The sequence below is a fragment of the Festucalex cinctus genome, chromosome 9, assembly GCF_051991245.1.
Source record: "Festucalex cinctus isolate MCC-2025b chromosome 9, RoL_Fcin_1.0, whole genome shotgun sequence".
Lineage (NCBI taxonomy): Eukaryota > Metazoa > Chordata > Actinopteri > Syngnathiformes > Syngnathidae > Festucalex > Festucalex cinctus.
The window spans coordinates 15,520,321-15,548,073 of record NC_135419.1 but is presented as its reverse complement, the minus strand read 5'-3'; the positions used below and the strand labels follow the sequence as shown (position 1 = coordinate 15,548,073).

Genomic DNA, 27,753 nt, shown 5'->3' with positions numbered 1-27,753 from the left:
CGTTAAAAAAAATTAGTGGCGTTAAAGAAACTTGAAATTACCGCATTAATTTTGACACCCCTAATTTATACATTTTTTTTTGGGGGGGGGGGGATATTGTGCAGTAGACAATCGAGGTGCGATCAATATCAAGTTATAGGGTTGGTGGTGGTATGGGGGTATGCTCCTGTAAGAACTTCCCAGATGTAATTTTCTTTCTGGGTGAGTTAGGTAATGCTGCTGTTGCTGTCCTACTTTTTTGCTCGACGCAACATCGCACACGCAGGCAACTCCAAACTGGACCAGTCATGATGGACGACATGTGCGTGTGCGCCAAGTATCCATGGAGATGACTGCTAGGTGCTGACCTTCTCATTTACAGCTTATATAAGCGACAGTCTTGGCAAGAATCACAAACCCAGAGGTGAGGAGACAACAGCAGGGGGGCGGGGCATTGACAGCTAATCATCAACATGTAAAAAGAAAGAAAAAAAAAATGCATTAAAAGTGTAGTTCACAATTTTGTTATCATATTTAGGCACATTGTTGTGTGTATGGAGCAGCAGAGGATGAATTGGGCCTCACATGTTGACAGCCACAATTGTATAACCGAACCGCACAATGACTGCATTGTGTGATTCGTAAAGTCACTGCTGATACTTCTAAGATTCCATGGTCTCAATTTAATTAGATGACATCCTTAACACCAGCATGAAACATTCAGAAACTCCCTGCTGCATTGTCTTAATGACAGTCCTGTTCTGCTTAATTTTAAATTGATTAAATATTTAAAAAAATAAAATAAAATGAGACGGAACAAAAACTTCATTAACATCACTGATTAAATCAACATCTGATTATATCAACACCATAACTGTATTTACTGTTACTTTATTGACCTGTAAGAGTGTCTCAACAACAAGAGCAAAACATTATTTGTAAACACATGATACTGTATTATTACATTTTGACCTCCTTCTCCTCAACTTTTCATAATGTTTTTGTTCTGTCACCCTCTCCCACTGACCTACATTTAGCATGCTTGCATAAACGCTTCCTGTCCGGCTATAATTGAGCTGCACAAGAGTTGAGAGCATTGTCAGCAGTTGTGTGTTTGCTTGTAACTTGATCCATTACGGATTTTCTCATCTGCGAAATGCCATCACGATTGCTAGGTACAGGGATAGATTGGAATGTTTGAGGATGTTGACCTTGGAGTTGACTGGTTCCTTTTAATAGCTGCACAAAATATAAGACTATCTGATGTCTGATTAAAAAAAAAAAATGCATAACATGGTCAGAAGTCTGAAGACATATGTTAAACTAGGAATTAACTCCCTCGCAAGCCCGTTCGCTCCCGGCTGTTTTACTGGATTTTGACTGATTTTGCAAGGCCCACAGAATATTGTTCTATTGCTATAATACATCTTCGAGACACTTAAAACATAAAAAAAAAAAAAAAACGTATTTATAAGTTATTGGGAGCAAATGAGTTTAAATCACATAAGGTTTAGGCTTAACCCGTGATATTAATTTCAATCCAAGATGTTGGATGACCGCGACCCTTGTGGGGAGCAAGCGGTTAAGAAAATGGATGGATGGATGGATGGATTTTGGATGATTCAGTTTTGTGGGAATAGTTTGGAACCACCTTTTTTTGTTCATTTTTCTTTTTTACAGCCTACAATTTTAAGGCAAATTTGACTAATTTTGAAATTTTACAGCAATAAAAAAAAGAGCAATTTTTTTTTCACCTTGAAATTTGATGACTTAAAACCTAGACTATTTTAAAATGACATTATTTTGTAAGTTTGTATACACTGAGGTAATCGCCAAATAACCAAAAACTGGCAGCTGTGGATACTCTCACAGCGGCGCACACCCCCCTCTTTCAGATACACTAGTCTCGGAAATTACCATCTACCATGAGTACAGGGTGTATCATGTGATGTAATGTAATATTGAATATTTGAGTTTTTTTCATTTTTTTTATTTTTACAAAATCATGCGACAGATTATTTAGGTGCCCAAGAAAAAAATTGGGGAAAAAAAATTACACTGTTTCTTGTCAACCATATTCAATGATAAATCATAAATGAGATGAATTTCAAGATGTTAATTTGAAATAGTTAAATTTCCTTCTATTCCTTAGAGTGGACAACAGTGAAGGTTTTCAATAATTGATGGAAACTAATGATGCAGGCTGTAATGTGAACTGTTCCCATTTAGGAAGCTTGGCCAACCTTGTACAACACAAACAAAGGAAACATCACATTCATTCATTGTACAAGAGGAGCGTCGTCCTTTTTTATTTTTTTTATTTTTTATTTTTTTTTACTTAAGCTAAAATATTGCATTTGGAACTTCCCATCACATATACAGACGTTACACCAGCTTCTTTTGTAGTTTAAATTTAAACAACATTCAAAGATGAGACATTTATGACAACATTGCCAGTTTGACAGTACAAGGACATTTATTATGCGACAACAATCTTTTAGCATCCAGTTTATTTGACAGTCAAATGCGATATCTTTTTGACAGTAAACAAATGGAAGCAGCAAAAATCTCCGGAAGCCTCATTGACGGTTTTGTGCAGGAAGCTTCTTTGAACGAGTTTCAATGGAAGCATTGTTTAGTACTTGAATAAATGTGCTTATATTCGACTTACACATCAAAAATGAAGGAAATCTACATACATCTCCTTAGCTTATTTCAACATGAATTAAAAAACCTAAAACTTATCTTATTGGTCACTAGCCACTTGTGTATTTCCAGTGCCTGAAACACTCAATTTGGTTATGAGTTGTGTTTTTTGATGATGATCGAACGAATCCATTCCTTGATTGAAGCTGATGTTTTTTATTATTATTATTTGTCTGTTTCGGGGGTTTTGTGCTGATTTGAATGCAACATGCCTGACAGTCAACATTAATACACTACAAAATATTTGATTCAGTGTTCAAAACAGGATGTATTCAAATTAAAAAGACATGGAATTAGTCAAAAATGAGCAAAACGTAATTTAAGGGACCCCCCCCAAAAAAAATAAAAATTCTGCACACAATATTATACCACATTCCAGTTTCTACATAAGAGGAAGAAATCCAACTTAAGGCACTAGAGCTTCTGTCAATGGAAGATCATTTGTTTACAGTTTTCAAAGATTCACCTTTTAAGCTTCATTATTTTTTTCAGTCATCCCCAACTATTGTTAATTAACTTAAAATATTAAAATGATAATTGGGTGTAATACATGTAGGTTCACAAATATGTTTTCACACTGCATTTGACAGAAAGCATTTCCCTTTTTGGCCCATCGCAATTATTATACAGTATTTGCAGATTTGTGTTGATTTCGTTATAAGCTTCTATTCTGTTCCCCGACTGATCTCAACAATGTTGCAGTGGCAAATACTGTTCAAACAAACATTAGAGAAGTAGCTACTGACATACAAAATGAGGTGATTGACATCTCTGTACGATTGCATATGCCATCATGAGAGCCTGTGAAATTATTTCACGGACACAACCGAAATAAACAGAAAATCCTAATCAAACAATTTTAAAGGCAAAGCTCACTAATGTCTTAAATGAGACAACAATCAACAAGGCATCACAATTTTCTCCAAAATATATTTGTGGAATAGCCAAAATAATTACAAATAATCATATGGAAGTTATTCTCATTACTTGTGATGGAAGTACGAAATAAATCGGAATCAACACTGACCTAAATAATCATACATTAATGTTCAAATGGTTTAGACTAGAGCAGCAATGTCTTTTTTTTTTCTTTTTTCTATTTTTTTTTTTTTTAATTCAGGGCTTTAATCCCAAATAAGCATCTTTCGACAAATGTAAACAGTCACTGCTTGCATAAATAATGAAAAATAAATAATGGAGAAAAAGCAAAATGCCACGCATAAAAAAACAAGACGAGAACAGAAATCAATTCAAAATTGACAAAACAGATTACAAAGTAGCAAAAAAGCACACATTATGTGTTACTATTGGGTGTGTTTTTTGTGAAGTTTCAAATAGCTCAATATTTTCTCAAACATCTTTCACTTGATTGCCTTTGAGTGGATTTACATTGAAAAAATTGTTTGGTCTCTCACAGTACACATAAGTACACTTAGACACATAGAGTGCTTTGCGGTTTATTAGCCTGCCAGGCTTTTCTTGACACACCGCCAGGCTAAGGGTCACACCCCCCAAGTCCAAGTCCGTCCCTGACCACAAGATTTAGTGAGTTTTACGGGGGAAGCCCTGGACCACCACCCAATTTTGTTTTTTTACCCTCATTCCTGTTCAGAATTGAGCGCTGACTGAAAATGAAAAAGTCCGCACTAAAGCACTTCATAATGCTACTAATGTTTTGCTCCTTTTTTACAACAGGTAGTCTTTTAAATTTATGAAGCACTGTACATACATATATACATATATTAGGGTCTTTTTGACATACTTTATATAAAGCTGTTTGAGAGGCAACTCACTCTTGAGGAAGAATGTAAAATATATTGCTTTTTTTTTTTTTTATCTCACATTAGAAGCGTGGAGAACTATGAAGATGGATGAGTGCCATGCAGAAAGGCCAACAAACATCGACTTCCGTGCCTCCAGATCGTGACTGGAATCAGGTCGGAGGTTGTGCGCATTAGCTTCATGTAAAAATGTAAATGTAAAAAGAATGATGATCATGAAATATACATCTCGACAACAACAAAAAAAGGTCTTTCTTGACATTACAAGGAGGAAACAAAGGAAGAGTTGCTGTCCAGATGGTGTGATGAGCCCTCGGATGAATGGAAGTCAAACATAACGTTAAGAGTGTTTTGTGGATTGTGCTACAACAAGGAAGGCGCCGTCACATCAACACAAAAGTCTCAAAAGGAAGAACAGCCCGTCAACTGCTTGTTGGTGAACGTGGGGGAAAGTTGTGGGGGGGGCGGGACTACGACCTGTGGCCCACGGCGTGCGCCCGATGTCTGCTGCGGGACATGAAGAGAAGAACTTTGCGGATGCCGCTCAGGCGGTCTTTCAGGGATGTGATGGCGAGGAAAGGCAACTGGGCTCGGCCCTCTAATGGAAGAACGGCGAGTAACCACCAACACCATGATGGACCATTCGGGCTGGCCTAAAGGACATGGACCAAGACGATGAGGATTAGGGGAGGAAAAACTTACCGGTATTTGAATTTCTGTCCTACACAAGGTTATTTTAGTTAACTAAAACTAAAAAAAAAAAAAAACCTAATACTAAAACAAAAAAACAAAAAAAACAATTCCGTTAACAAAATAACAAAATAATGAAAATGGGTTTTAAAAAACAAAAACTATATTTAATGTTTACAAAACTAACTAAAATTAACTATAATTATTAGGGATGTAACATTAACGGCAATATTGTGATATCAACATATGAAACTGCCACAATATATCGTCGTCGTCATGTCACGATATTAAAAGCAGCACATCTGTTAAAAAAAAGTCAAGTTGATTTCTATTTGTTCAGTTCTAGTACCCTCTGGTGGCTAGTTTTTTTTAGTACAGTTTAATTTTCACAAGGCATCTTTTGGCCGTTCTATGTTTTAGAATCCACGCTAATGGTCAGATGAAGGGGAACGTAATATGCTTGTGAACAGTGTCAATACGTGGAGGAACTAAATATGTGCTTGCATTAGCAAGTAAGTGCCTCAATATATATATTTATATTTTTTATATAATATATATAACATTTTTAGAATATTTTTCATTGCTGTAATGTCCAAAAGCACAATATTGTGTTTTTTTTTTGTTTGTTTGTTTTTTTTTTTTTTTTTTTAACAATATTGTGACCTTATCTGTATCGCCAACCTCCCCATAATATCGTGATAATTATCGTATCGCGACCATCATATTGTGACAATATCGTATCGTGGCGTTTGGATATTGTTACATCCCTAATAATTATAGCAAAAATGTCCTTTGTTTTAGTCTTTGGTAATTAATTTAATGCATAAGCCTTTGGGGATGATTTTAAATGTAGATTTATTTTGATATTAACCGGAATAAAGACGTGTGTCACACAGGTGTGTCACACAGAAGTGACGTCATCTAGCAGAAGTGACGTCATCTAGCAGCAGCCAATAGAAAAGCACCTTCAGATGATGTCGCTCCCATGGTGTTTTTCAAAATATTGCGTATAAGTAATATACTTTTTTTTTTTAAACTAAAACAAATAAAAACCAACAGAACCACCCTGAAAACTAAAACTGAAAATTAAAACTAAGTAAATTTAAAAAACAAAACTCAAAAGGAACTAAAATGAAAAATTCCAAAACTATAATAACCCTGGAACTACATACCTGAAGTTCAGAATCCTTCTCAGGTATGGGTCCAAAGTGCCCTTCAATGCGTTCCTTCTGCTCGGTTTTCAGGGAGTTGACCCAGACCAGAGCCTGGTCGTACACCGTGTCATGTAAAGACTGCAGCTCCCCCACCGCCAAGCCTTCCACCTGCAAGGGATTCATCGATTCATTCCGAGTCCTTCGCCCTGTCAAAAATCTCAGCTAAGCAAGACTGACCTTGACGTCCTCCAGGTACTCAATGTCGGCGGTGTTGTATCCATCTCTCTCGCTGTGCTGGATGACTTTAAACCTCCGCCTGCCAATGGTGTCCAGGACCGAGCGGCCGTCGGAGAAGAACGTCACGTCACGAATCTCCAGCAGGCATCCGTAGTCTGCAAATCTAGAAAGGAGTATGAGGGCATTAATATTACGTTTTCAGGATAGCCACATGGGGGCCGGCATCTGTCGCACCCACCCTTTGAGGTCGTCCCCTAGACACATGCCAAAGCAGTTGGTTCCCGTCTCCATGCATCGGCGAATCATCAGTCGGTAGCAGGGCTCGAAGATATGCAGGGGACATGGCACGGTGGGGAAGGCCATGGTGCACACAAATATAGGCACGTTCTTGTTCAGGCTGAAGAGAGAAGCATAGTTGAGTCAGATTACGTCGTCATATGTGGGATGGCAACTACTTAGGCTACACAAACGTCTGTAGTTTATGCTGCGTTGAATATAAAATATTAGGGATGGCTGAGTAACGATACCAGTCATCGGTATTTGACAATCACAGTTTGTAGCCATTTTACAGTCAGAAAAATAATAAATGAGAAGGATAGAAAAATGCAATATTGGCATATATAGGTATTATTTCAAAGTTATGTTTTTTTTCTGTGGCAATTTTATGTATTAAAAGTACTAGTAGTATCTGTGATTACTCAAGAATTCAGTACCCGTACTGATAAGCTATCGGTCTGAAAAAAAAAAAAAAATTACATCCCTACTATTTTTTTTTTTTTAAATTGTTAAAAAATAAAAATGAGTGCGCAATTAAAAAATAATAACTCAAACTACATTTTACGTTCTATAGCAAAAATGTCCTTCATTTTCATATTGTTCAATTAATTTCATACATGAGTTTTCGGGGTTTATTTAAAATGTCATTTTTTTTCTGTATTACTTTCAAACAGTCAATTGAAACTTTATTTTATTCAGTTTAATATAGTATCTTAAACTTGATGCGCCAGGGAAAAGAAACACTAAAACTAATTTTTTTTTAAATAATTTAACTAAATAAAGCATTTTTTGTTAATGAGGAAAAAAAAGCTCTAAAATTAAAACTAAAGTTTTAAAACAAAAGTCAAAACAAAATACTAAATAAAACTACACTGAAAAATTCCAAATTATTAGAATCCTGGTCCCTCTCAAGCAAAAATAAAGTGTCTTGTGAATTTGACACACCACAGAGGTGAGTGTTGCTAACAACCGCTCACAAATGCTGCGGGCGTGTCAGCTGAATGCACAGGAACCACATTCCTCTCAATTGTCAACTGTCAATCAAATACGATTACTGCAACCTGAAAATGTTTTCTAAGGAACTTCCCGGCATGGTCGCTGTTGCCACCCATCATAAGCTAGCAATATGAATTAGCCTAGCATAAGCTAACGCTAACGCTAGGCTATCCATAAACAGTAAACATTTTGTTACTTTTTCAGACTTTTCTAAATAGTGGAGCAAAACGTATTCATGCCGGTCACCTAACTACTGTACTTAGCCATTTTAGCCAACTCACCCCCCCACCCCCCCATAAAAAGAACTGAGTTTAATGCTAGCTTCTGTCTTTTCTCACCTTCTGAGCAGTTAGCTTCAAACATGTATTTTGAACTTGCAAACAAATCTAAGAGTTGACTTTACAAGTTCTTCAGGCGTAACATTCAACCACTAACTTTTTGTCTTCACAAGCGCAACTAATCAACTATAACGTAACATTCTATCAAGAGATAATAATGTGCTTTACAGATTTCAGTTCAGATAACTTTTAACTAAAAGCTAAAAACGTTCTTTTACCCACCAATGCTGTAAAATTAGTGCTTATGTAGCATGAACCATAAAATCTGGTGGTGGTAAATATGTTGCCCAGCACTTGATATTGAAGAGAATAATAACAGCAAAGACTACGGTATATCTGTCTAACTGATTTATCATTACAAAACAAATGGCCTTTGGCAATAAAATAATGGCTAAAAAATAAGACCTATATAAAAAGAGATAAGGTTATTGATTATAAATAGATTTGGTTAGCTTAGGCCTGTGGATGGTGATACTTGACACTTGGCGTGACGCGTACCGAAGACGTCTGTGTGTCAGATCGACAGACCAGCTACAGTGGGGCAGTAGGTCAAAGCGCAGCACAGGTTATGTCAGTCCAACAGCAAGGGCGTGACCCGGGCAAAAGGAAGTATTCATAAATAATATTTGTCCCTGATGGGTGAACTAACCCAAAGTCCAGACATTGTGGGGATCTCATAACTGGTTATGGCCACGTTCCACATTGTCATAATTGAATATATGAAGATAAGACTTGAAAGGAGAAGGTGTGCTAGTATAACAAAAGTTATGTCATTGTCAATGGAGAAGGAAGTTGTCAAACTTACTTGGAAAGCTCAGCCATCTCCTCGTTGTGAATTTTCTGTCTTTCCATCAACTCAGACGGGAGATATCTCGCAATGAGGTTTTCCATTAATGTGGTCTTGCAGTATTGTCTTTGGACTAGGTACTGTGGGAGGGTGGAGATTGTTTCGGGGAAAAGACAGAAAGACTAAGAGTGAGAAGGTTTGTGATGTGGCCATGCCAAATCACCCAAAGGGTTTAACCAAGCAGATTTGGAGTGGAATGAAAGTTGGTGGACTTGTTAGTAGTGATGGCACAACACTAAATATCAAATATGAGGTCAATCGGAACAGAGTTTGGGAGCTACGCCCACTGAATTTGGACATTTTTGGTTTAAAAAAAAAAAAAGGGGGGGGGGGGCGTGGCTGCCTTCCTTTGAACCCTTAGGAACTACTGAATTAATCTTCACAAAACATATTCTTGAAAAGGGAATTCAACAAGGATTCTGTGCTAGCTTTTCAAGTCATTTACCATATCTATCTGTTGATAAAATACTGCATATATAAAAAAAAAAAAAAATTCCACCCAGTGTGCTCAACAGGTTTTAATGAGAGCAAAGTGGGGTCTTACATACTTCGGACAGCTCTTCTTTGCAAAGTGGACACTTTGGGTTGTGGTCCAGACATCTCTTGAGACACTGGAGACAGAAGGTGTGACCGCAAGGCGTCGTCACCGGCTCGTACAGTAGCCTGGGTACAAATGTGCCCATTAGCATGTTCTGTATGTATGTAACCAAATCACAATGGCCCTGGATGTATCGAGCGCCTCACCTCATGCAAAGAGAACATTCCAGATCTGTTGGGTCCAAAAGGTCACGAACTGCAGAATTTAGCAGATTGTTCGCTTCTGCTGACTCTAAAAATTCAGACATAAATTCCAGTACTTCAACTTTTGTGCCGCATTAGTATAGCGAGAATATGAGTGTGCTCACCAGACTTCAATCTTTTTATAGCGTCACCCGCCCCGTCTGACCCATGCTCATCCTTTGTGATCCTTCGCTTCCGTTTGTGTAGAAGACAATGGTCCATCTTTCCGTCCTCTTGAACTTTAACCTCACTGGGATCCACACTTGACTCTGATGACAGTGTGACACGGCCAAGGATCTGAGAGAGAGAGAGAAGGGTGAGGGAATTATTTCATTATGGGCTCTATTTTTGTAGACAGCATCTGCGCCGTGGCACAAATTCCAGCGGATGCTGATTTTTTGCATCAAAGATTTTGCTAATTTGGCAGACCGTTTTCGGCCAGGCTGGGTGATCCGGCGCAGTTAATTTAGTGATAATCTGGTGGCAGAAAGTCAGTCTAAATTATGCCATCTTAGACTATGTCTAAATATTGGCGCAGGTAGTCTAATGCAATTTTGGTGAATTGCATTGGGGCAGAGGCAGACGGATTCTGATTTCAGATGCATTTCATTCATAAGTATGTGAACAATGGGCATCAAACCATCTAAATCAGGGGTGGCGAGATCCGGTCCTCGAGGGCCGCAGTCCTGCAGGTTTAGGATATTTCTCTTCTTCAACACAGCTGATTCATATTCAGCTCATCAGCAAGCTCTGCAGAAGCCTGATAACAAGCCTGTTAATTGGGATCAGCTGCACTTCGAGTAGGGAAAGCTATAAAACCTGCAGGACTCCGGCCCTCGAGGGCCGCAGTTTGCCACCCCTGCTCTAAATCATTGTAATTTAATTTTTAAGTCATCACTGGATGCTTTCGCCGTTAAAAGAATTAAATTCCAATTCTACCTTCACACACAAAAAAAAAAAAAAACTAAATAAAACTACTTCCACAATTAATATATGTTTGCCTTATTTATATTCTTATATTGGTATTTATTGTGTGGATTGTTGTTTACGCTTTACGCACATTGGAACTCCAATGGTGTATATGCCACGGAAGAGGCGGGACTGTTTTTGCACATCAATTTGGTTCCGGTTCGCTCTGCGACGTGTGGGCTGCGTCAAAACACTTGTGCTTCCGACTTTGTGCCCCTCGGCTGCGCGTTTGCAACCCGGACCGGAACCAAACTGATGTGCAAAATCACGTCCCGCCTCTTCCGTGGCATATACCCCATTAAATTTCGTTGCACCAAAAACAATAAAGCTATTCTGACTTTGAATTCAAAGAGCCACTTTGATTGGCCATGATTGTGTGATCACTTATCTGTGAAATTACCAACATCGGGTCTAACCCGCCTCCATCCAGACATAATCAATCAATGTCTACTCTTACCTGTGAGGGTGCACTGATGCTATTCTTCATGCGCCCTCTAGAGGACAGGATTTTGGGGAAGTCCGAGATGTGTTCAGGCACCTGATCCGTCACGGGAGCCAAAAGGTCACTAAGTAGCTGAGGAAGCAATGATTGCAAAACAAAATATTAGATGATGTCATTTATACTATTGAAGCATTCATTTATGACTTTTAATACATGTAATCAATCTCTGAAATGAATGAATAGATCTGTCCAAAACAACGTGCGATTACCTTGTTAACTTCATTCCTGGCCAGTCGGCAGTCGGGCTCGATAGAGAGACATAAAAGGTATTCTCTCAGCGCTTCTTCAGTCCGACCAAGTGACACCAGAGCTTGGGCCTTACGGACATGACCCTGCAGGCGTGAGGAAGAAATTGATCAGGAATCAATTGATGAAAAGATCAACAAAAAAATGATTATTATTATTAGGTCGGGTCGTACCTTGGACCACAGAGGCATGAGTCTGCAGGCCATCTCGGCATCCCTCAGAGCCTTTTCGTAGTGTTTGAGACTGCAGTGGATCTGGGAGCGGTTACTAAACAGTATGTGGTCCGTGGGGGCTGAAAAGTACAAAAAAATGATTTTATTAGGGCTGTGCAAATATTCAAAATTCAAGTACAATTTCAATTATTACACTCCAAAATTACAAAATCAGAATAATCGTAAACAAAAACAAAAGATTATTACCACTAATTTTGAGTTGTTTAAATGTACCGTATATATTTGCACCTTTTTCATTTTTAAAATGATGAATTTAATAAATCTTGTTTGGTCTAAAAGGAACTTGCATAATTAGTGTTTCAAGGAAATTTATTTGTCTTAATTTTTTTTACATGTTTAAACATTTTCTTGTTTTCTACCAATTGTGATTTAAATTAATACCAAATTAATTGTGATTAATATTTTCTTAATAATCGAGTTTTTATATTCAATGAAAGGGCATCTAGTAGAAAGTATGGCAAAATTTATGAAAATAAAAAAGTTAACACAAAGAGAATCCATTTTCTTACTAGGACTATTACTTATTGATAAAAGTATTGCAACTGTAGCTTTTATCTCAAATGCAAAATTATCTTTTAAATAACTATATTTGTATTCTCTACCATGTTACAGCATCTTTCGTCTACTGGCATGAAAAAGGTGAGCCATCTCACAATAAAACATCTGAAGTGGATCTATAATGTGTAATTATCAAAGTGGACATAGAAGAGAGTTATGTACTTTGCGGGTTTTACTGTAAGTTATGCGAACGAATTCGTATTTGAGATGGATGAGGTGCCATATTACAAAACCGCCCGCCTTACAAAACCATGCAGCACTATCAAGGTCACCCACATTCTACGTTTCATAACTACTCCAACTTATGCAAATATCACATTTAGCCTTAAGAATAAAGAGGAGGGAGTTGGCGCATAACCATCATATATGGCTCAATGTTAAATGAATTAAAAATATGGAAAAAACAACAGGAAAAAAAAAAGACAGGAAACCTATGAACAACAATGAAACACATGGAGGCATAACCTGCGCCTATCTGCAAGATGTCGTCGGACTGACTGGCTTGAATTCCCTGACTGACTTCACGCACAACAGCCAAATACCTCCGCATAAAACTTCCAACCGTGACCTCAATCTAGACCGAAAACAACTTCCAGATTACCATGTTAAGGTGTGGCTTATTTATTTTTTTTACCTCAAGATTCAACAGCCATGTAATGACGTGATTGTAATATAAAGAGTGCTTGAGATATTCTAAATTGAGGTTTGTGTGAAATTTACATTGAAAACTGTCGTCTTACGTCTGACAGATTAAAGTTCAAACACAAAATTTTATGTGTTATATTAAGTAGGGATAAGCGAATACTGATACCAAGTATCGGCCAATATCAACTTTACTTTTAGATATTGAATACTCTTGGAAGCTGTCGATACCAGCCACCAATACTCAACAGAGAAGTCTGGAATATGAATTAAGCATTGTTTTTATCCATCTTCGGGGCGGCCATTTTGTCATTTGCTGTCGCCATCGCAGCTACAAAGAGTTCAGGTAACGACCAATCACGGCTCACCTGTTTTCTGAGTTTGCTTATGTGACATTCACAAGGTGAGCAGTGATTGGTCAGCATTCTGGCTGACACGTGTAAACTACAAGTACCTTAGCGCTGCTGATCCTGACAGAATGAATAGTGTAGTGGTTAGCGTGACTGCCCTGTAAGCAGCAGGTACCTGGTTCGCAACCCGCTCAGGTTTGTTTGTTTTCCTCCTTTTTCTTTCCCCTGTCTTCTTCCCTCTCCTCCACAATTTCTTGCGGCAAGGAGCCATTTTGTTTCAAATGTTTATTGAAGAATTGATGGCTTGCATGCATGGCCAAACGCAGAGATCCAACAGCAGGCAACCACATGGGGAGAGGCGGGGTTTTACTGAACCGTGCGTTTTACTTCCGCATTAGAAGAATAACCAGCAAAACACCTAATATTTCATAAAAAGTGACATCGCCATGGTGTCAAAGGTAAGATTTAGTCATGATATGCCGATAGTTACTGTGGAAGATCTTAAAATACCGTGGTATAATCCCTTTTAAGAGTATTAAGAGTGAACACCACCAGTATGAGTACTCAACTCTTCAGAAGTCACCGATACAAAGTACCAATACCACTAGTACTTTTGATACATTAAATCAACACCAAAAAAAAAAAAAAACAGATAAATATAGCATTTTTGCATAAAAATAATAGCAATTTTCTATTGTCACTCGCCCATTGCTACTATATATCCCAGCAACGTATCGTGACAGGCAAAACTAATAAATAATATTTCACTAGATGGCAAAAGGTATACCAAATTATGTATCCGCTTTTTGTTTAGTGATGTACCTGGAGATTTTTTTTTCTAATGTTAAACAAATCCCTTGACTCAATAAAGGTTTGTGGCTGAACACTAAATTAACCGACGCCAATCCTGATGACTAAAAGCCAGGACAATGTTTCCTTTAATCTTGCAGTTCTCTCATGCAAGCCTGTCTGGAGGCCCGTTTTGGAAAGCAACTTGGCCTACTGCGCATTCCTACTGCCTGACCTGCAATAATACCCTTGACCTACATTTGTGTCATTCTCCCATTACACAACGAGTGAGCCAAGGGGGGGGGCGGTGACGCGCTTACGCAATGTTTGGCCCACTGGCCCAGCCAACATCAAGCTTGTTATCCAACACGTGGAGACGCAGTGCGCGGCACGTCAACACACAATGGAGTGAGTGTTCAGCGCACACACTTGGCACAAGAACTTGATACATATTGTCTTTCTTTGCAAATCTGTAAATATATATGCATATATGTAACCTGTCTGTCATGTACACTTTAAATTATAATGGTAATCTTGATCGGAGGTAGGGGTTCATAATACAGACACACATTTTTAAATTGCAAAGAAAAAGGCACCACAATATCGTACGCCTTAGGGTGAACAACAAACAGATAATTGTTTCATGAAACATGCCACAGATTTTTTATTTTTATTTTTTTAATTCTAATCTGATTTATGATTTATATTTACACCCTGCTGGTAAATTTTTGTGATGTGGTCATCGTGAACGCTTACTAGATGACAAGTCAAAGTATTTCGCACCTGTAAGTTAACCCAAATTGAATTGGATAAATAAATACACTGTCTTTCATTTTACTGTAGTTCATGGTTCATTTTCCTTTATTTGGGCATAAAATAAGACTATAAGATCAAAACATTTATGAGGTTTCGAATAAATCTAGGACTACAAATAATGATTACTTTAATAGTCATTTATTTTGGCGATTGATTGATTGTTGAATGAAAAATAACAAATTTCTTCCCAAGAAAGTACATTATTTCAAAATGATAGTGCAGAAAATTCACAAATTGATTATTATTTCCTTACTGTTTTGGTAACATGCCAGAATTTGGGCAAAAAAAAATGTTTATCATTGTTTTCCAACAGAAATATGTGAATATTTACTACAGAGAGGCTGCAGTTCTGATAATTTGGACAATATATAAAACAGGGTCTCAATACGATTAATCGATTATCAAATATCGATTAATTGCTACGCCTATGAATAAACCTGACATGGTTTATCATAATATAGATTAATTACTGCTTGTGTTTGTTGCCAAGAAGACCCTGGAAAAAATAATCACGATCACAAAAAAAAAAAAAAAAAAAAATGACTTGATTATTTGTAAGAATCGATTAGCCGCCGTGCGTACAATTTGGTAGGGAAAAAAAAAAAGCCACCTGACTTACATATCAAGATGGCTTGGTTGTATTTCTCCAGAGCCGCTTCCACCTTCTTCTCCGAGTAGAGGCCGTTGCCCTCCCGCCGCAGCCGTCCGGCCCGGTACACCCTCGGGAACCATTTGGCCAGCAGGTTGCTGAGGACCACGTTGACCCGGTAGCTGTGGCCGGCCACTCCGGAGCTCAGCCTGCATTCCTTGCACACCACCTCCTTCTCTTTCTTGTCCCTCTCCAGACACTTTTTACAGAAGCAGTGGCCGCACGCCAAAGTGACGGGTTCGAACAGGGAGCTCAGACAGATCCGGCACGAGAAGTCTTCGCACCCGCAACCTGTGGCCGCCGCAGCCTCCGCGTCCTCTACCCGTTCACCCCCGCCGTCCAGCCTGGTGATGGAGGTCAGGTAGTCAACGAGGTTGGCCAGGTGCGCGGGCGTCAGTCTGTCCATCTCCGCGGCTTGCCGATACGCCACGAAAGCTTCGGCGAATTTCCCCCCGAACGCGAGCGCGTCCGCCCGCCTCACGGTCAGCTCCTGCCGGCTCTCCGCATCCCCGAGAGCCGCGAGCTGGCACTCGTAAATGTCCGCGGCCAGGTCGAAGTTTTTCGCCCGGAAAGCTTCGGCGGCGAGCTGTAGCATACTTTCGCTCTCCGATGTCCCCATGGCGGCCGGCTTGTTGGCGGAGCTCATGCGCGTGGAGCATCCCCGCTCATGTTATTGGGAGGAAGCACTGAAAGGGAATCCGCCGACCACGCGTCTCATTCAACAGAGCGGAGGGAGGGGGGAAAAAAAACGGTTACGTAAAAGTTGTCACGTGACGCCGGTCAGACGCTCTGATTGGATGAGCGCGGCCTGGCAAAAACGGTTACAAAACAATCGACCATGTAACACTTCCAGAACGGGAGTGACTGTGGGACAGCAGCCGCTCTGACCTGCATTCTCGACTCATTGGATGAGGGCAACCATATAACAACTTACAAGGCCCTCCAATACCCAAATGTAATTACATGTCTACATTTCTAGATGTGTCTCTTTGCGTCACAAGTCTCATGAGACTGACTTCGGTAGCAATAAACCAGGACATCCTTCCAAAAACCTGCCTCCTTTCAATTGAGGTCACTTGGAAGTTTATCCTAAACTCACTCACTGAACCCGTGAACTCAAGTTATTCTTACCAGGTTATTCATAACTGTGGCGTCTGTTCAAGTCAACATTTGTGCTTTTATAAGTGGATTTATAAAACAAATGTAAGCAATTTGTTCGTGTCATTTTCTCAAAAGCGTTATTAAGTTGTGCTCTTAGTTTTGTTTAATCTTTCAATAGTCTCTTAAAAAAAATGTCCACAAAAACCTTGTCAGAAAACAGGGCTACAGCAGGGGTAGAGTAGGGCTGCAACTATTTCTGATTAATCGACAGATTAATCAGATTTTTTAAATCGGGTTTAACTTTGCATTCTGTTCTTCAAAAACAGGACATTTCAAATGACAATGCAAAAAAAAAAAATGCTCACACATAAGTTAATTATAATTCAGTTGCTGGTTTGGTCTGTAACATGCCTGAAAATAGAAAAAAAAATGTCGATAATTGATTTTCAAAGTAAAAATATTTTCTATTTATTCAATATAAAGATAGTCATGGAGGACTACAGAAATTGGCAATGTACTTTTTAGAAACTGAAATTTCAAGCATTTTGGACAATTTTAAATTAAATATTGAAAACAATTAATCCATTATTTTATTTTATATCATGGTTTCTCCCAGTGCTTCATAAGCCTGGCGGCCCACCACGTTAAGCATCTAATTGCCTACCCCCATCATTTAAAATCACTGTGTTGTTTAAACATGAAAATATAACAAAAGAGAATGTAAAGAAATAAAATGCTTTTACAAAGCGCAATTAAACCAAACAGGCAGTAGTCACACGTGTACTTTAGTCAGTCATTGCACAAGTACTTGCAAAATAACAAAAATAATAAAACAAAGACTTTCATCTGAATGTTACATATTAGCTTGTGGTTATTCAAATTAGAGATTGGTGCTGCATGATCAGCATCACCTCACGCCAATCGGCACGATTTCATTTCCTGCCGTTTCACAATCAAGCTGTTTGCTAATCTGGAAGCCGCGCGTGTGATTATGTGTTACGACGATCTTCGCCCGTGTCTGGAGTAACGCAGCCGCGTAATATAGGTCGGCCGGTCTAGCCTGTGAACTCAATCCCTCCCACAGACCACCTGACACGCTGTTACAGACACGAGGACTTAAACAATTGAGGACGCAAATGATTGGTCTTATGCAAGAACATGGATGCTAATGCTGATGAGAATTTGATATGCCTTTTTTTTTTCTTTTTTTTTTTAAATCTAAAAATCTGAAGACCGACATGAAATCAATTTAAAACTAGGTTAACTTCAGGGAACTATTTATTTATTAATTTCAACTTCCACAGAACTTTATAGCTTTTTTAATTATTATTATTTTGATGCCAATATTTTCCCTTTGACTGCAAATATTGGCTATAAGCCTCCTTGATTATTAATAATCGGTATTGGCATGTAAAAAAAAAAAAAACACACACACATATTGGTCCATAGTATTACACAGTTGTGTGTATACATAATGTAAATTCCCAGTAATACAAAACTATGCAATAATGATTTTTGCAAAACTGTTGTATTTAAATGTGGTTTAATGGGTAAAAAGTTGTGTTAAGATTGACATACAGAATACAAATTTATACTGAAAATAAGTACATGACATGACTGTTTTATTTTGTTTTCAGTCATGTTTATAACAAAATAAGTCATGCTTGTCTTACTTACTTTTTGACTTCAATAAGATCACGACAACAGCTGCATCGAAATCAAATCATTTTTGGACTGGTACCTCATAACATTGTGTACGTGTACCTAATGTTGTGGCCGGTGAGTGTACAGAATGAAAAGGTAAAAGGAGATCAAGTTTTGTATCTTGTCCGTCAGTCTTGGATCCGAAGGATGCTCCTTTTCTCCAAATCGTTCATCTCTTTGAGGATCAGAGCCACATTGTAGCGCAGCTCCTGGAACTTAGCGGGTGGCACCTGCGCAGGTAAACAATAACTTGTCACTTGATACATTTGCTAAATCAGATGTTGACGCTCCGCTGCTGTTCTGTAATCTGCTTGAATAACTCTTGCAAATGGGTACTGTGGCAGTCGCCATTCTATTCATTTATCAGCCTCCAACCTGAATTGAGGAGTGTATGGAGTGCGGCGCCCCCTACTGGCCAATGTATCTTACTCATTTTGTTTGCAGTTTAATATTAAATTATGAGATTTACTGTGCAGTGATAATTCCTCAATTTTGCATTAAATTAACACTAATCGTTACCTCAAATTGTTGAAAACTTCCATCCGACAGTTTCAGGTGCATCAAGACAGAAGGCTGCAGCGCTCTGGCCAACGAGCTGAGGAGACACAGGTGTCAAAATTTACTCTCCAAGTCCCAGAGCACAAAAAACGTACGTGAGCCGGTTACCCCGGGTTTTCACCGGATGCGGTTGCGGTGCGGTTGCGGTGCGGTCCGGCGACGCAAGAAATTAGATTCCATTCATTCGAATGGTGCAGTTTACACCGCTTGCGGGTGCGTTGCGTGTCGACGGCGGAAGGCCTGCGGCGTGCCGCAAGCCTTCCGCAAGGATAGACCTATTTTCTATTTTTGCCGGACGCCGCAGCGGTAGGCCTCCGGCAAATGGCAAGCTAGCACAAAACACATCGAGCGGGACAGGAAGACCGAGGCAGTTTCAAAATAAATTTCCGGTTACCTTTCAGAATAAAACACTCCCCAGCTCCTATTTCGCAAGTTTTTCAGCAAAACGTGACGTGGGCGTCGCCGGGCCATGTGCTCATTCACGGTTTAGACACCAGCGAACATGGACGAGGAGAGGTTTATATTGGAGGTGGAAAACCACAAAATAATATATGACACGGCACATCCTTTTTATAAGGACTGTAATGTATTGTGAGTTTGATGTTCGCGATTGCTTGTTGTGCCCGTCTCGCTTGCCGTACTGAGCGGCAGCCGGACGCGGAAGACAGAAATAAAGAGTGGACCCGCACTGACCCGACTCTCGTTATTAATATACTTTACAAGGACAACCAAAAAAAGGATGCTGCATGGAATCTCATAGCAGAAGAAGAAGAAAAGGTTAAATCAAAAGAAGTCCACCTCTCTTTCTGCTTCTCTGTTGAGCACAGACTTTCTGTATGTTTGTCGTTGTGAAATGCCACATGATCGCGCGCGCGGTCCCGCGAGACACGTTGGGAAGTGGGCGGCGACGGAGCTGCCGGACCGCAGCTGTGCGGAGCCAGTGTGGATTGACAAAAAAATTGACCCGTCCGGAGCACGCAGTCAAGACGCACCGCAACCGCACCGCAACCGCATCCGGTGAAAACCCGGGGTTAGCCTCCATCTGTGCTTTTTTACCTTGTAGAAATGGCAACATCGACTCTCCATTTAAATTCTTCGATTGTAGGCAGGTGGGGATCCCTCTGAGAAGTTGCTGCTTCCAGAGCTGTGCGGCTGCAGTCATTTGAAAAAGAAAAAAAAAGGTTCATCTTGATATATTACAAACAACATGAAGTCATCTGGTCTAGGTTTAGGTTGTCAGTGAGATTTCTAATGTGTGAATGAAATTGATCCACAACTCCTCAGTAATCACTCCAACACCAACATGTACACCATAAACATTTGTATTATTATTATTATTATTATTATTATTATTATTATTATTGGCAGCATTATAGGAACCACATTATCATATAGGAGATACACCAAAAGACTGAACTGTAAATACACACCGATTTCCAAAGACCACACTGCAGAAATCTGTGATAAAGTCTTCTGGTATCCTGATGTCAGGACAAAAAAAAAAGTTACACGCAGAAAAGAAAGCACAAGTACAGTACAAGTCTTGATACTTGCCTCAGTTCTCGCAGATCTTCTTTGAAGGCCTACAAAGAACATAAGCAATAATGAGAGCTTTCGTAGTTAAACGACTGCTTTGTCTTGATGTGTGCAACCTCAAACTTTAATTTCAATTGATGACAATATGCTCACCTCCTGTTTAAGTAACGATTGCGGTATGCGAACAGCCTCGGACAACAATCTGTACATTCCAGCTACAATGTGACTGATCTTCTCCTGTGGAAAGACACTGTTCTCTGCTATTGACTTCATCGTGTCTCTGCAGTCTTTCCCCTCTAAGCCATTCACCACAGCTGAAAATACAGATTGCACAATCAAAACACATCATTTGATTGCTTACCATTCGGCATTCTATGTACAGCGGTAATCCATTTACTAACTAGCAAGTACCTTTCAGTAATTTTCTAAAAGTTTCTTGCTCCACATCCTTCAGGTTTTTCGACATCGACTCGATTTCCGGTGGTATTCTGCCACCCAGAAAGCTGGTGTCCTTTTCTAGGGTCAGCGACATTTCTAAATGTTCAAATTTGTACGTAATAGCCGCTAAACTGCAATAAAACTCAACAGAGTCATGTTTTCTTTTCAATTCGGAGACAACTTCCGTGTTGGGTCACATGATTTTGTACTCGCTACAGTAAATCTCGCGATGATTCATTTTTCGCGTGAACAACCAAACTCGACGGTGGGGAGGATTTGCAAATGGACGTCGCGGAAAAAGCTTAGACTTTGAACGACAATAGGTTAGTGCTTTATGTCTAATTATTTTTTTATCACACCGGTTTTAGTTATATTTAATGTGGTCAGAGAAACTCGTGGGTTGGTTAAATCACTTTGGTATCAATTGATGTCTTTTGTTAACGCCCCGTTGGCATTTAGCAATAGCAGCAAGCTAACGATTGTGGCCAGCGCTGCGTTACCACAACACGTAAAACAAAGAATAATTTGCCGAAAATTACACTATCAAAATGTTGATATCTTGTTCTATTACATTTGCTGCAAGGCAGCAGATTTGCCCCGTGTTTTAATGGACGATAAAATATTGACGTCAAAACCGCAACAAATAATATCATTACAAACAAAAGCAATCCTTTAAAAACTTTAATAGCCTCTTAGGGTAGGATAATTAATCAGGAACGTTATTTTTATTTCATTTAGCCGAATATATCATTATGATGTACAGTAGTTTGTTATATGGTGATATTAATAAAACTTAATGCAACTTGTTCTGTCGACTTTGGTGGCATTTAATGACTATGAATATTTTTTCCCCTCAGGTACATTTACACCATGTCCGATTCTCTGTATGAAAAATTTTTGGCTCCTGAGGAGTTTGAGAAGTTTCTGGCTCCGGAAGAGCCTTTCCCCCTCCTTTCCCAGAGGGCCAACCTCAGCGATGTGGGGACCCTGGACGTCAGTGACTTCAGCTGTCAGCTCTCATCCTGTCATAGGACGGACCCCCTACGCCGCTTCCATGGCAACAGGCGAGTGCAGTGTTGTCAAGGAAACGTGGAACCCATTTTAACATTTCACAAGAGACAATTAAGTATATTGTACGGCTCTTGACACTTGAATTCAAACTCGATTTGTTGTTGTCCAGGTGGAACCTCACTTCCTGCGGCACGAGTGTGGCCAGCTCCGAGTGCAGCGAGGAGCTCTTCTCTTCCGTGTCTGTGGGCGACCAGGACGACTGCTACTCCCTGCTGGACGACCAGGAGCTGACGTCCCTGGACCTGTTTCCTGAGGGAAGCGTTTGCAGCGATGTCTCCTCCTCCATCAGCACCTACTGGGATTGGTCTGATAGCGAGTTTGAGTGGCAGGTGGGTTTGCGGCGCAAAAATGATGCCGATAGTTTTACGCAAACCAAGTCTGCGTATCATATTCGGCCTGAAGTTGATGCTAACTTCCTGTTAGCATTTGCTAACTTCCTGTTAGTGCTGTGCTAGCAATGTTTTAAGAACGAAGCATATTTTGCTTTTAAATATACAATGGTATGTAATTCTTAACATTGTGAATTTAATTTTACAGTTAACTCCAACTGCGGTGTCATTAAACAGCTTAAAGGGCGCTTAGGGACAACAGAATAACCAGAATAACATATGCTACACACTTGCTAGTTGCTAATGCAACGCAAGCAAAATGGTGCATTCAGGGTACTTTCACAGCGTTGGAAACGTTGGTTTTCTTTGATAGGCCCTCGTCTTGTGTGTTTTGTGCACTCATCACATTCTTCATCTATCCTCCAGTTGCCAGGAAGTGACATCACTAGCAACAGCGACGTCCTGTCCGACATCATCCCCAGTATCCCCAATTCACCTTGTTTGGTCCCCAAGAGGAAGCCGAAGCCCCACCCCCACCGCAACCTGGACGAGCTGCCATGGAGCGCCATGACCAACGATGAACAAGTAACGCGGCCGACGGAAACCCGGCAGACGTCGCGAAAGTGTCGAAACAGCGGCCAAAACCGGATGATTTATTTGTCTTTAAGGTGGAATACATCGAGTACCTGAGTCGCAAGGTCAGCACGGAGATGGGCCTGCGAGAGCAGCTGGACATCATCAAGATCATCGACCCGTGCGCTCAAATCTCCCCCACGGATAGCGAGTTCATCATCGAGCTCAACTGTCTCACTGACGAGAAACTCAAGCAGGTCAGACGCAGCCCATAAATTTGCTCTTTGAATGTGTAGGATGGATACATTTTCCATACATGGTGCCCACAGTGCATCTTAACCACTAGAAAATATTCACGTATGATGCTAATTTTGCACAATAAACTAGCTAAAACAATATAATGTTGACATTGATTGGATACAACATAATGAGAAAACAAATCCCAAATTCCCCTTAACTGATTTGTGAACTACTTGATCAAAATCCCATTCAAAAGTTAGCGTGAACGATTTGCGACGTGCGCGTTGGCCACTTGCAGGTCCGAAGCTACATCCGAGAGCACGGCCCGCGGCAGAGGGCCGGCAGCGCCAGGGAGGCTTGGAAGAGGAGCAGCCACAGCAGCGCCAGTGCAGGTGGCGTCAGCGGCGCCAGCAGCAGCAACGCCAGCATGGTCAGCTCGGCCAGCTCCTCCACCAGCTCCACCGCTTCCAACTCGCTCGCAGGTAACAAGCGGTGGGGACACCATTTAAAAACAACTTTTAACTGAACAGGGAGATAGATCCAGGTGCACCAGAGACCTTATGAATTCTATTTTTGTAATAGTTTTACCCCCCAACACAAGCTTTAAACTCATCAAAACACTAAACTTTTTTTTTTAAACCTCTTTTGAAAGAATCTCTCAAATCTCACAAAATTCTCTAAATAAGAGGCCAAGTGTGCTTGTATCAAGCTGTTTGTCATTCTCAGTTGGTGTTGACTTTATTATTTAAACTTCAAAATGTGCAACCAAACCATATATAGTGGAGGAATAGACAACAGGCCGACTCATGAGTAGCAGGAATCCACTTGTGATTTCACCCATTTAAATGCATTAGGGGATTATTATTATTATTATTATCTAATTTCAATAGTAAAGCTGCAACATCACACAAACAATAAATACATATATGTGAATCCACTAATGGCGAACTGGGAGTATGTAGGGCACCCACTAGCTTTATGCTAACATGTAATGTGAAACACCATATACAGGCTAATGGGACATTAGCTTAGATGTTACCGTAATTTATTTAAAAAAAAAAAAAAAAAACTCAGGCAGTCCCATCTCTACCAGTTAAAATTCATGACAATAACAAAAGATTATTTTAACTCATTCACTCCCAGCCATTTTCAGTGAAGCAAGCCCTTTGGTCCCATTTTACTGGATTTTGACAGATTTTTTCAAGGCCCACAGAATGTGTTCGATTGCCATAAAACATGGAACCTATCAAAAGAAAGATTAGCATCTCTTCTTTCATCAGGAAAAAAAAAAAGTATATTTGTATCGGTTTCCATTTTGCAGCAATTTGCATTAGAATACAGTTAAGTTTCATCAATATTCATTCACATTGACAAAAAGCTTATTGCAACATGATCCTGGCTGGTCTTATACTCTGCTGTTACCTGCTGGTTGTTTTTTGTAATAACTACTAGGGGTGTGAATTGCCTAGTACCTGACAATTCGATTCATATCACGATTCATAGGTCACGATTCGATACCGATTAATCCCGATACGAATTTATAAGTCGATTGTTGCGATTTTTATTTTATTTTTTTTTCCAGAAAATACTAATCAGTAAACTTGTGCATGTACACTAAGATTTTTATGAAAATGTATAATTTGTTTATCTGAAACTTCAGTCTTATAACTGTGAGCCACTGTATTTAATCCATTTCATTTTTGAACAGCATTGAAATAAAATATTAAGGCTTAACGTTCCAGTAATGTAACATTTTTCCATGCTTAAGGTGTGAACCCTTAACCTAAGTAAGATGTTTTGTTGAACATTTTTTCCATCAAAAATTGATGTTTAAAAATCGATTCGGCTTCCCGTTGAATCGATTCAAGAATTACGCGCTGTAATATCGCGATATATTGCCAAATTGATTTTTTTTTGACACCCCTAATAATTACCATTGCTTTAAGCCATCTCTTCATATCAAAAGCTGCATCAAAGCCTTCTGTATGCTCTTGTATAACAAAACTTATAAATATATTTTTGGTAATGAATGACAAAGTATTAAAAAACGTATTTACACGTTTTTGGTTTGAATAAGTTAATGATCAATTAATCTGTCAATCTTGTTTTTGTTAATTAAGTAAATGAATTTAGAAACATAATGTCCATTCCTTTATTCAAAAACAGAACATCATTTCAAATTGCCAGTGTACAAAATTAACTTGATTATGATTCATTTACCAATAATGATTTGGTTCATAAAATGTCAGAAAAGTGGCACAAAAAAAAACAAAAAACTTTTTCAGAGTAAAAGCAGATTTTCGCAAAACTCTTATTTTGATGAAACGTAAAGAAAGTCAGTCTCTGCTTTTATGAAACTCAACTTAATTTATAAAGCACTTGATGTCGTCCAGGTGGAACCGCTTCAGCGTGCAGCGGCAGCAGCGTCGCTAACATTAGCAGAGCCCACAGCGACGGCAACCTTTCCAGTGCCGCAGAACGCATCCGAGATTCCAAAGTAAGACTGCTTTTATTTTTATTATTTTTTCCATCCCGCTGAGCGCCCGCCCGCCTTTCTTCGTAACCGCACCGCCCGCCTCTTTCGCAGAAACGCTCGAAGCAGCGCAAGCTCCAGCAGAAGGCCCTGCGCAAGCGCCAGCTGAAGGAGCAGCGTCAGGCCCGCAAGGAGCGCCTCAGCGGCCTGTTCCTCAACGAGGAGGTGCTGTCGCTGCGGGTGACCGAGGAGGACGACCATGCCGACGACTTGGACGTACTCATGTGACACCAGTGAAGGAATTCGGTGCTCCCTCGAAGCGCCTGCCTGCGCTTTGCCACCGTCCAGCTTTTAGCACGCTTCGTTTTAGTGTCGCGCGACAACGCTCGCTTGAACTTGAGCTTCATGTAGCTAAATGCTAAACGTCGATTACCCGTCACTCACAAAAAAAGGGGACTATATTGGGATTACAAGTGAAATTAAATTTCAGCATGAAAAAATGGCACGATAATCTTTTCTTACCTTTGTTGCAAGTCTAATTTCAGAAAAGAAATCCATGAATATGCTGCCAGTTTGTCTTTATAGCGCCCTCTGCTGTCAACTAAAAATGATGTCATGATGCCTTCGGGCTCGCTTTGCTATTTTAAAGGGATACTTGACTCATTGAGCCAGCAGTAAAAAAAAAAATAAAAATAAAAAGTTAATATTTTGTCTATAATTAATGTGGTAACGTCATAATTTTTCATGTACAATTAATACCTTTTAAAAAGTAATTTTTCGACTTGCTGTCGACTGATGACATCACCTGTGCTGAGGAAGTAGTTAACGACCAATCATGGCTCAGTTTACTGACCAAACCCAGAGCACAGGTGATGTCATCATCAGTCGACAGCAAGTAGAAAAATGACTTCTTTTTTTTTAAGGTATTAATTGAACATGAAAAATAATGAGTTATCAATTTCATTCTGGACAAATTATTAACTTTTAACTTCTGAAAATTGTTGAATTGTTGAGTCAGGTATCCCGTTAACAGATCACCTGTTTTCTGGTTTTGGTCTCCCAATGCGAACCCGGGGGAAGTTTGATGTCATTTTCAGTCACCAACAGAGGGCGGTAGAGAATCAAATGTCGGTGCCATAAGATGTTTGCAATTGGAGGGATTTGTCTGCTTAATTCTTATTCCTCTTGTAATATTAACCAGAATACAGTGATTAGATTATTTGGGGCACAAATAATGAAGTATTATTATTAGTGTATTATAGGCCACTCAAAGGTTATTTTGCATTTTAGGTTCACCCTGAAATTTCACTCCAAATGTCCAATCTTCCTCCATTTTTTGTGAGTCATGTCTATTTCAATTTAGCGACTATAATAGTCTAGAAACTGGGACGTTATGGAAGCTAAATGTAAGCTAACTTACTGAAGCTGATCTGCGCTGTCCTTCCGACTTTGTGGTTGCGTTTCGCTGTCGAGGCTTTCGGGGGAGCACTGAACCACGCTGCATGTTCAAGCCGGCACCTCCTCTTACGATTTAGTAACCCGTCAGCGATGTTCCTTTTCCAATCCAGCCGCTAACCAAACGTGCGTGTGCTGTAAATAAATGCATATTTACTGCTTGTTTGAGCTTATCCACAGCGCTCAAGATTGAATTCCGTAACCCCCCCACCCCCTCTATGTGTGTAATTACAAAAGTAGTGGCACTATCAAAAGTTAGCAATACTTTTAATATTATTAAGAGCTGTTTTGTGTTTGTTTCATTGGTTTAAGGCCGTTTCGCCCAGATAGCACTCCGAATGTAATTCTGCCACGCACAGGTGAATGAATGAATGAATTGATGGTCCTATTGGAAGATCATATACTGTACACGGGCCGCCATGGTTTCTAACAAATTGGTGTACCATGTTTGATGGCATTGTAAAGTAACAACTGGTTTGATCTGATATCTCTGCTGTGTTAACACCGTGAGATATTTGATCATGTACTCCTCCTTTGGCTCTCATCCCTCCTGAATTGATTTTTAATTCTTTTCAAAGCAGTTTATGTATTCTGTTGTGTTGCAGTAGTAAGATTCTATTTTGGGAAAAAAATAATAATTTTGAAAAGGATAATAAAATAAAATAAAAAAACATGCAATGAAATTGTGTAAATAATGTTTTGCTGATTATACCATTAAAATTATAAAAAATGTCAAC

At 39.5% G+C, this 27,753-nt stretch overlaps 3 protein-coding genes across 3 annotated transcripts; 1 reads left to right on the top strand and 2 right to left on the bottom strand.

The window, feature by feature from the left end:
- Window positions 1–2,429: 2,429 nt before the first annotated feature.
- Window positions 2,430–16,262, bottom strand: LOC144025593 (LON peptidase N-terminal domain and RING finger protein 3-like). The gene is made up of 12 exons (XM_077531810.1): window positions 15,509–16,262; window positions 11,675–11,793; window positions 11,465–11,587; window positions 11,211–11,327; window positions 9,910–10,081; window positions 9,749–9,833; window positions 9,553–9,667; window positions 8,963–9,084; window positions 6,786–6,944; window positions 6,548–6,710; window positions 6,329–6,478; window positions 2,430–5,119 (listed from the first exon to the last, which is right to left on the bottom strand). The coding sequence occupies exons 1-12, from the start codon at window positions 16,182–16,184 to the stop codon at window positions 4,937–4,939; spliced, it is 2,184 nt and encodes a 727-aa protein (XP_077387936.1). The 5' UTR covers window positions 16,185–16,262; the 3' UTR covers window positions 2,430–4,936.
- Window positions 16,263–18,165: 1,903 nt separating this feature from the next.
- On the bottom strand, window positions 18,166–21,095 carry commd5 (COMM domain containing 5). Its single transcript, XM_077532973.1, has 7 exons — window positions 20,849–21,095; window positions 20,591–20,751; window positions 20,456–20,484; window positions 20,332–20,382; window positions 19,958–20,053; window positions 18,863–18,938; window positions 18,166–18,573 (listed from the first exon to the last, which is right to left on the bottom strand). Exons 1-7 carry the CDS (start codon window positions 20,967–20,969, stop codon window positions 18,472–18,474), a joined length of 636 nt encoding a protein of 211 aa, XP_077389099.1. The 5' UTR covers window positions 20,970–21,095; the 3' UTR covers window positions 18,166–18,471.
- On the top strand, window positions 21,056–27,739 carry fam199x (family with sequence similarity 199, X-linked). The gene is made up of 8 exons (XM_077532963.1): window positions 21,056–21,198; window positions 21,733–21,939; window positions 22,056–22,275; window positions 22,702–22,860; window positions 22,944–23,105; window positions 23,387–23,570; window positions 25,482–25,585; window positions 25,676–27,739. The coding sequence occupies exons 2-8, from the start codon at window positions 21,746–21,748 to the stop codon at window positions 25,847–25,849; spliced, it is 1,197 nt and encodes a 398-aa protein (XP_077389089.1). The 5' UTR covers window positions 21,056–21,198; window positions 21,733–21,745; the 3' UTR covers window positions 25,850–27,739.
- Window positions 27,740–27,753: the final 14 nt, after the last annotated feature.

Coding starts and splice junctions, on each gene's coding strand:
- LOC144025593 (XM_077531810.1), bottom strand. CDS start 16,184: ATGAGCTCCGCCAACAAGCCGGCCGCCATGGGGACATCGGAGAGCGAA. Junction 11,588..11,674: donor TCATGCCTCTGTGGTCCAAG/GTACGACCCGAC, acceptor TCACGCCTGCAG/GGTCATGTCCGTAAGGCCCA. Junction 6,479..6,547: donor AGTACCTGGAGGACGTCAAG/GTCAGTCTTGCT, acceptor AATCCCTTGCAG/GTGGAAGGCTTGGCGGTGGG.
- commd5 (XM_077532973.1), bottom strand. CDS start 20,969: ATGTCGCTGACCCTAGAAAAGGACACCAGCTTTCTGGGTGGCAGAATA. Junction 20,383..20,455: donor GAAGATCTGCGAGAACTGAG/GCAAGTATCAAG, acceptor TCCTGACATCAG/GATACCAGAAGACTTTATCA. Junction 20,054..20,331: donor AGTGTGGTCTTTGGAAATCG/GTGTGTATTTAC, acceptor AAATGACTGCAG/CCGCACAGCTCTGGAAGCAG.
- fam199x (XM_077532963.1), top strand. CDS start 21,746: ATGTCCGATTCTCTGTATGAAAAATTTTTGGCTCCTGAGGAGTTTGAG. Junction 22,861..22,943: donor CCATGACCAACGATGAACAA/GTAACGCGGCCG, acceptor TTTGTCTTTAAG/GTGGAATACATCGAGTACCT. Junction 23,571..25,481: donor CGCTTCCAACTCGCTCGCAG/GTAACAAGCGGT, acceptor GATGTCGTCCAG/GTGGAACCGCTTCAGCGTGC.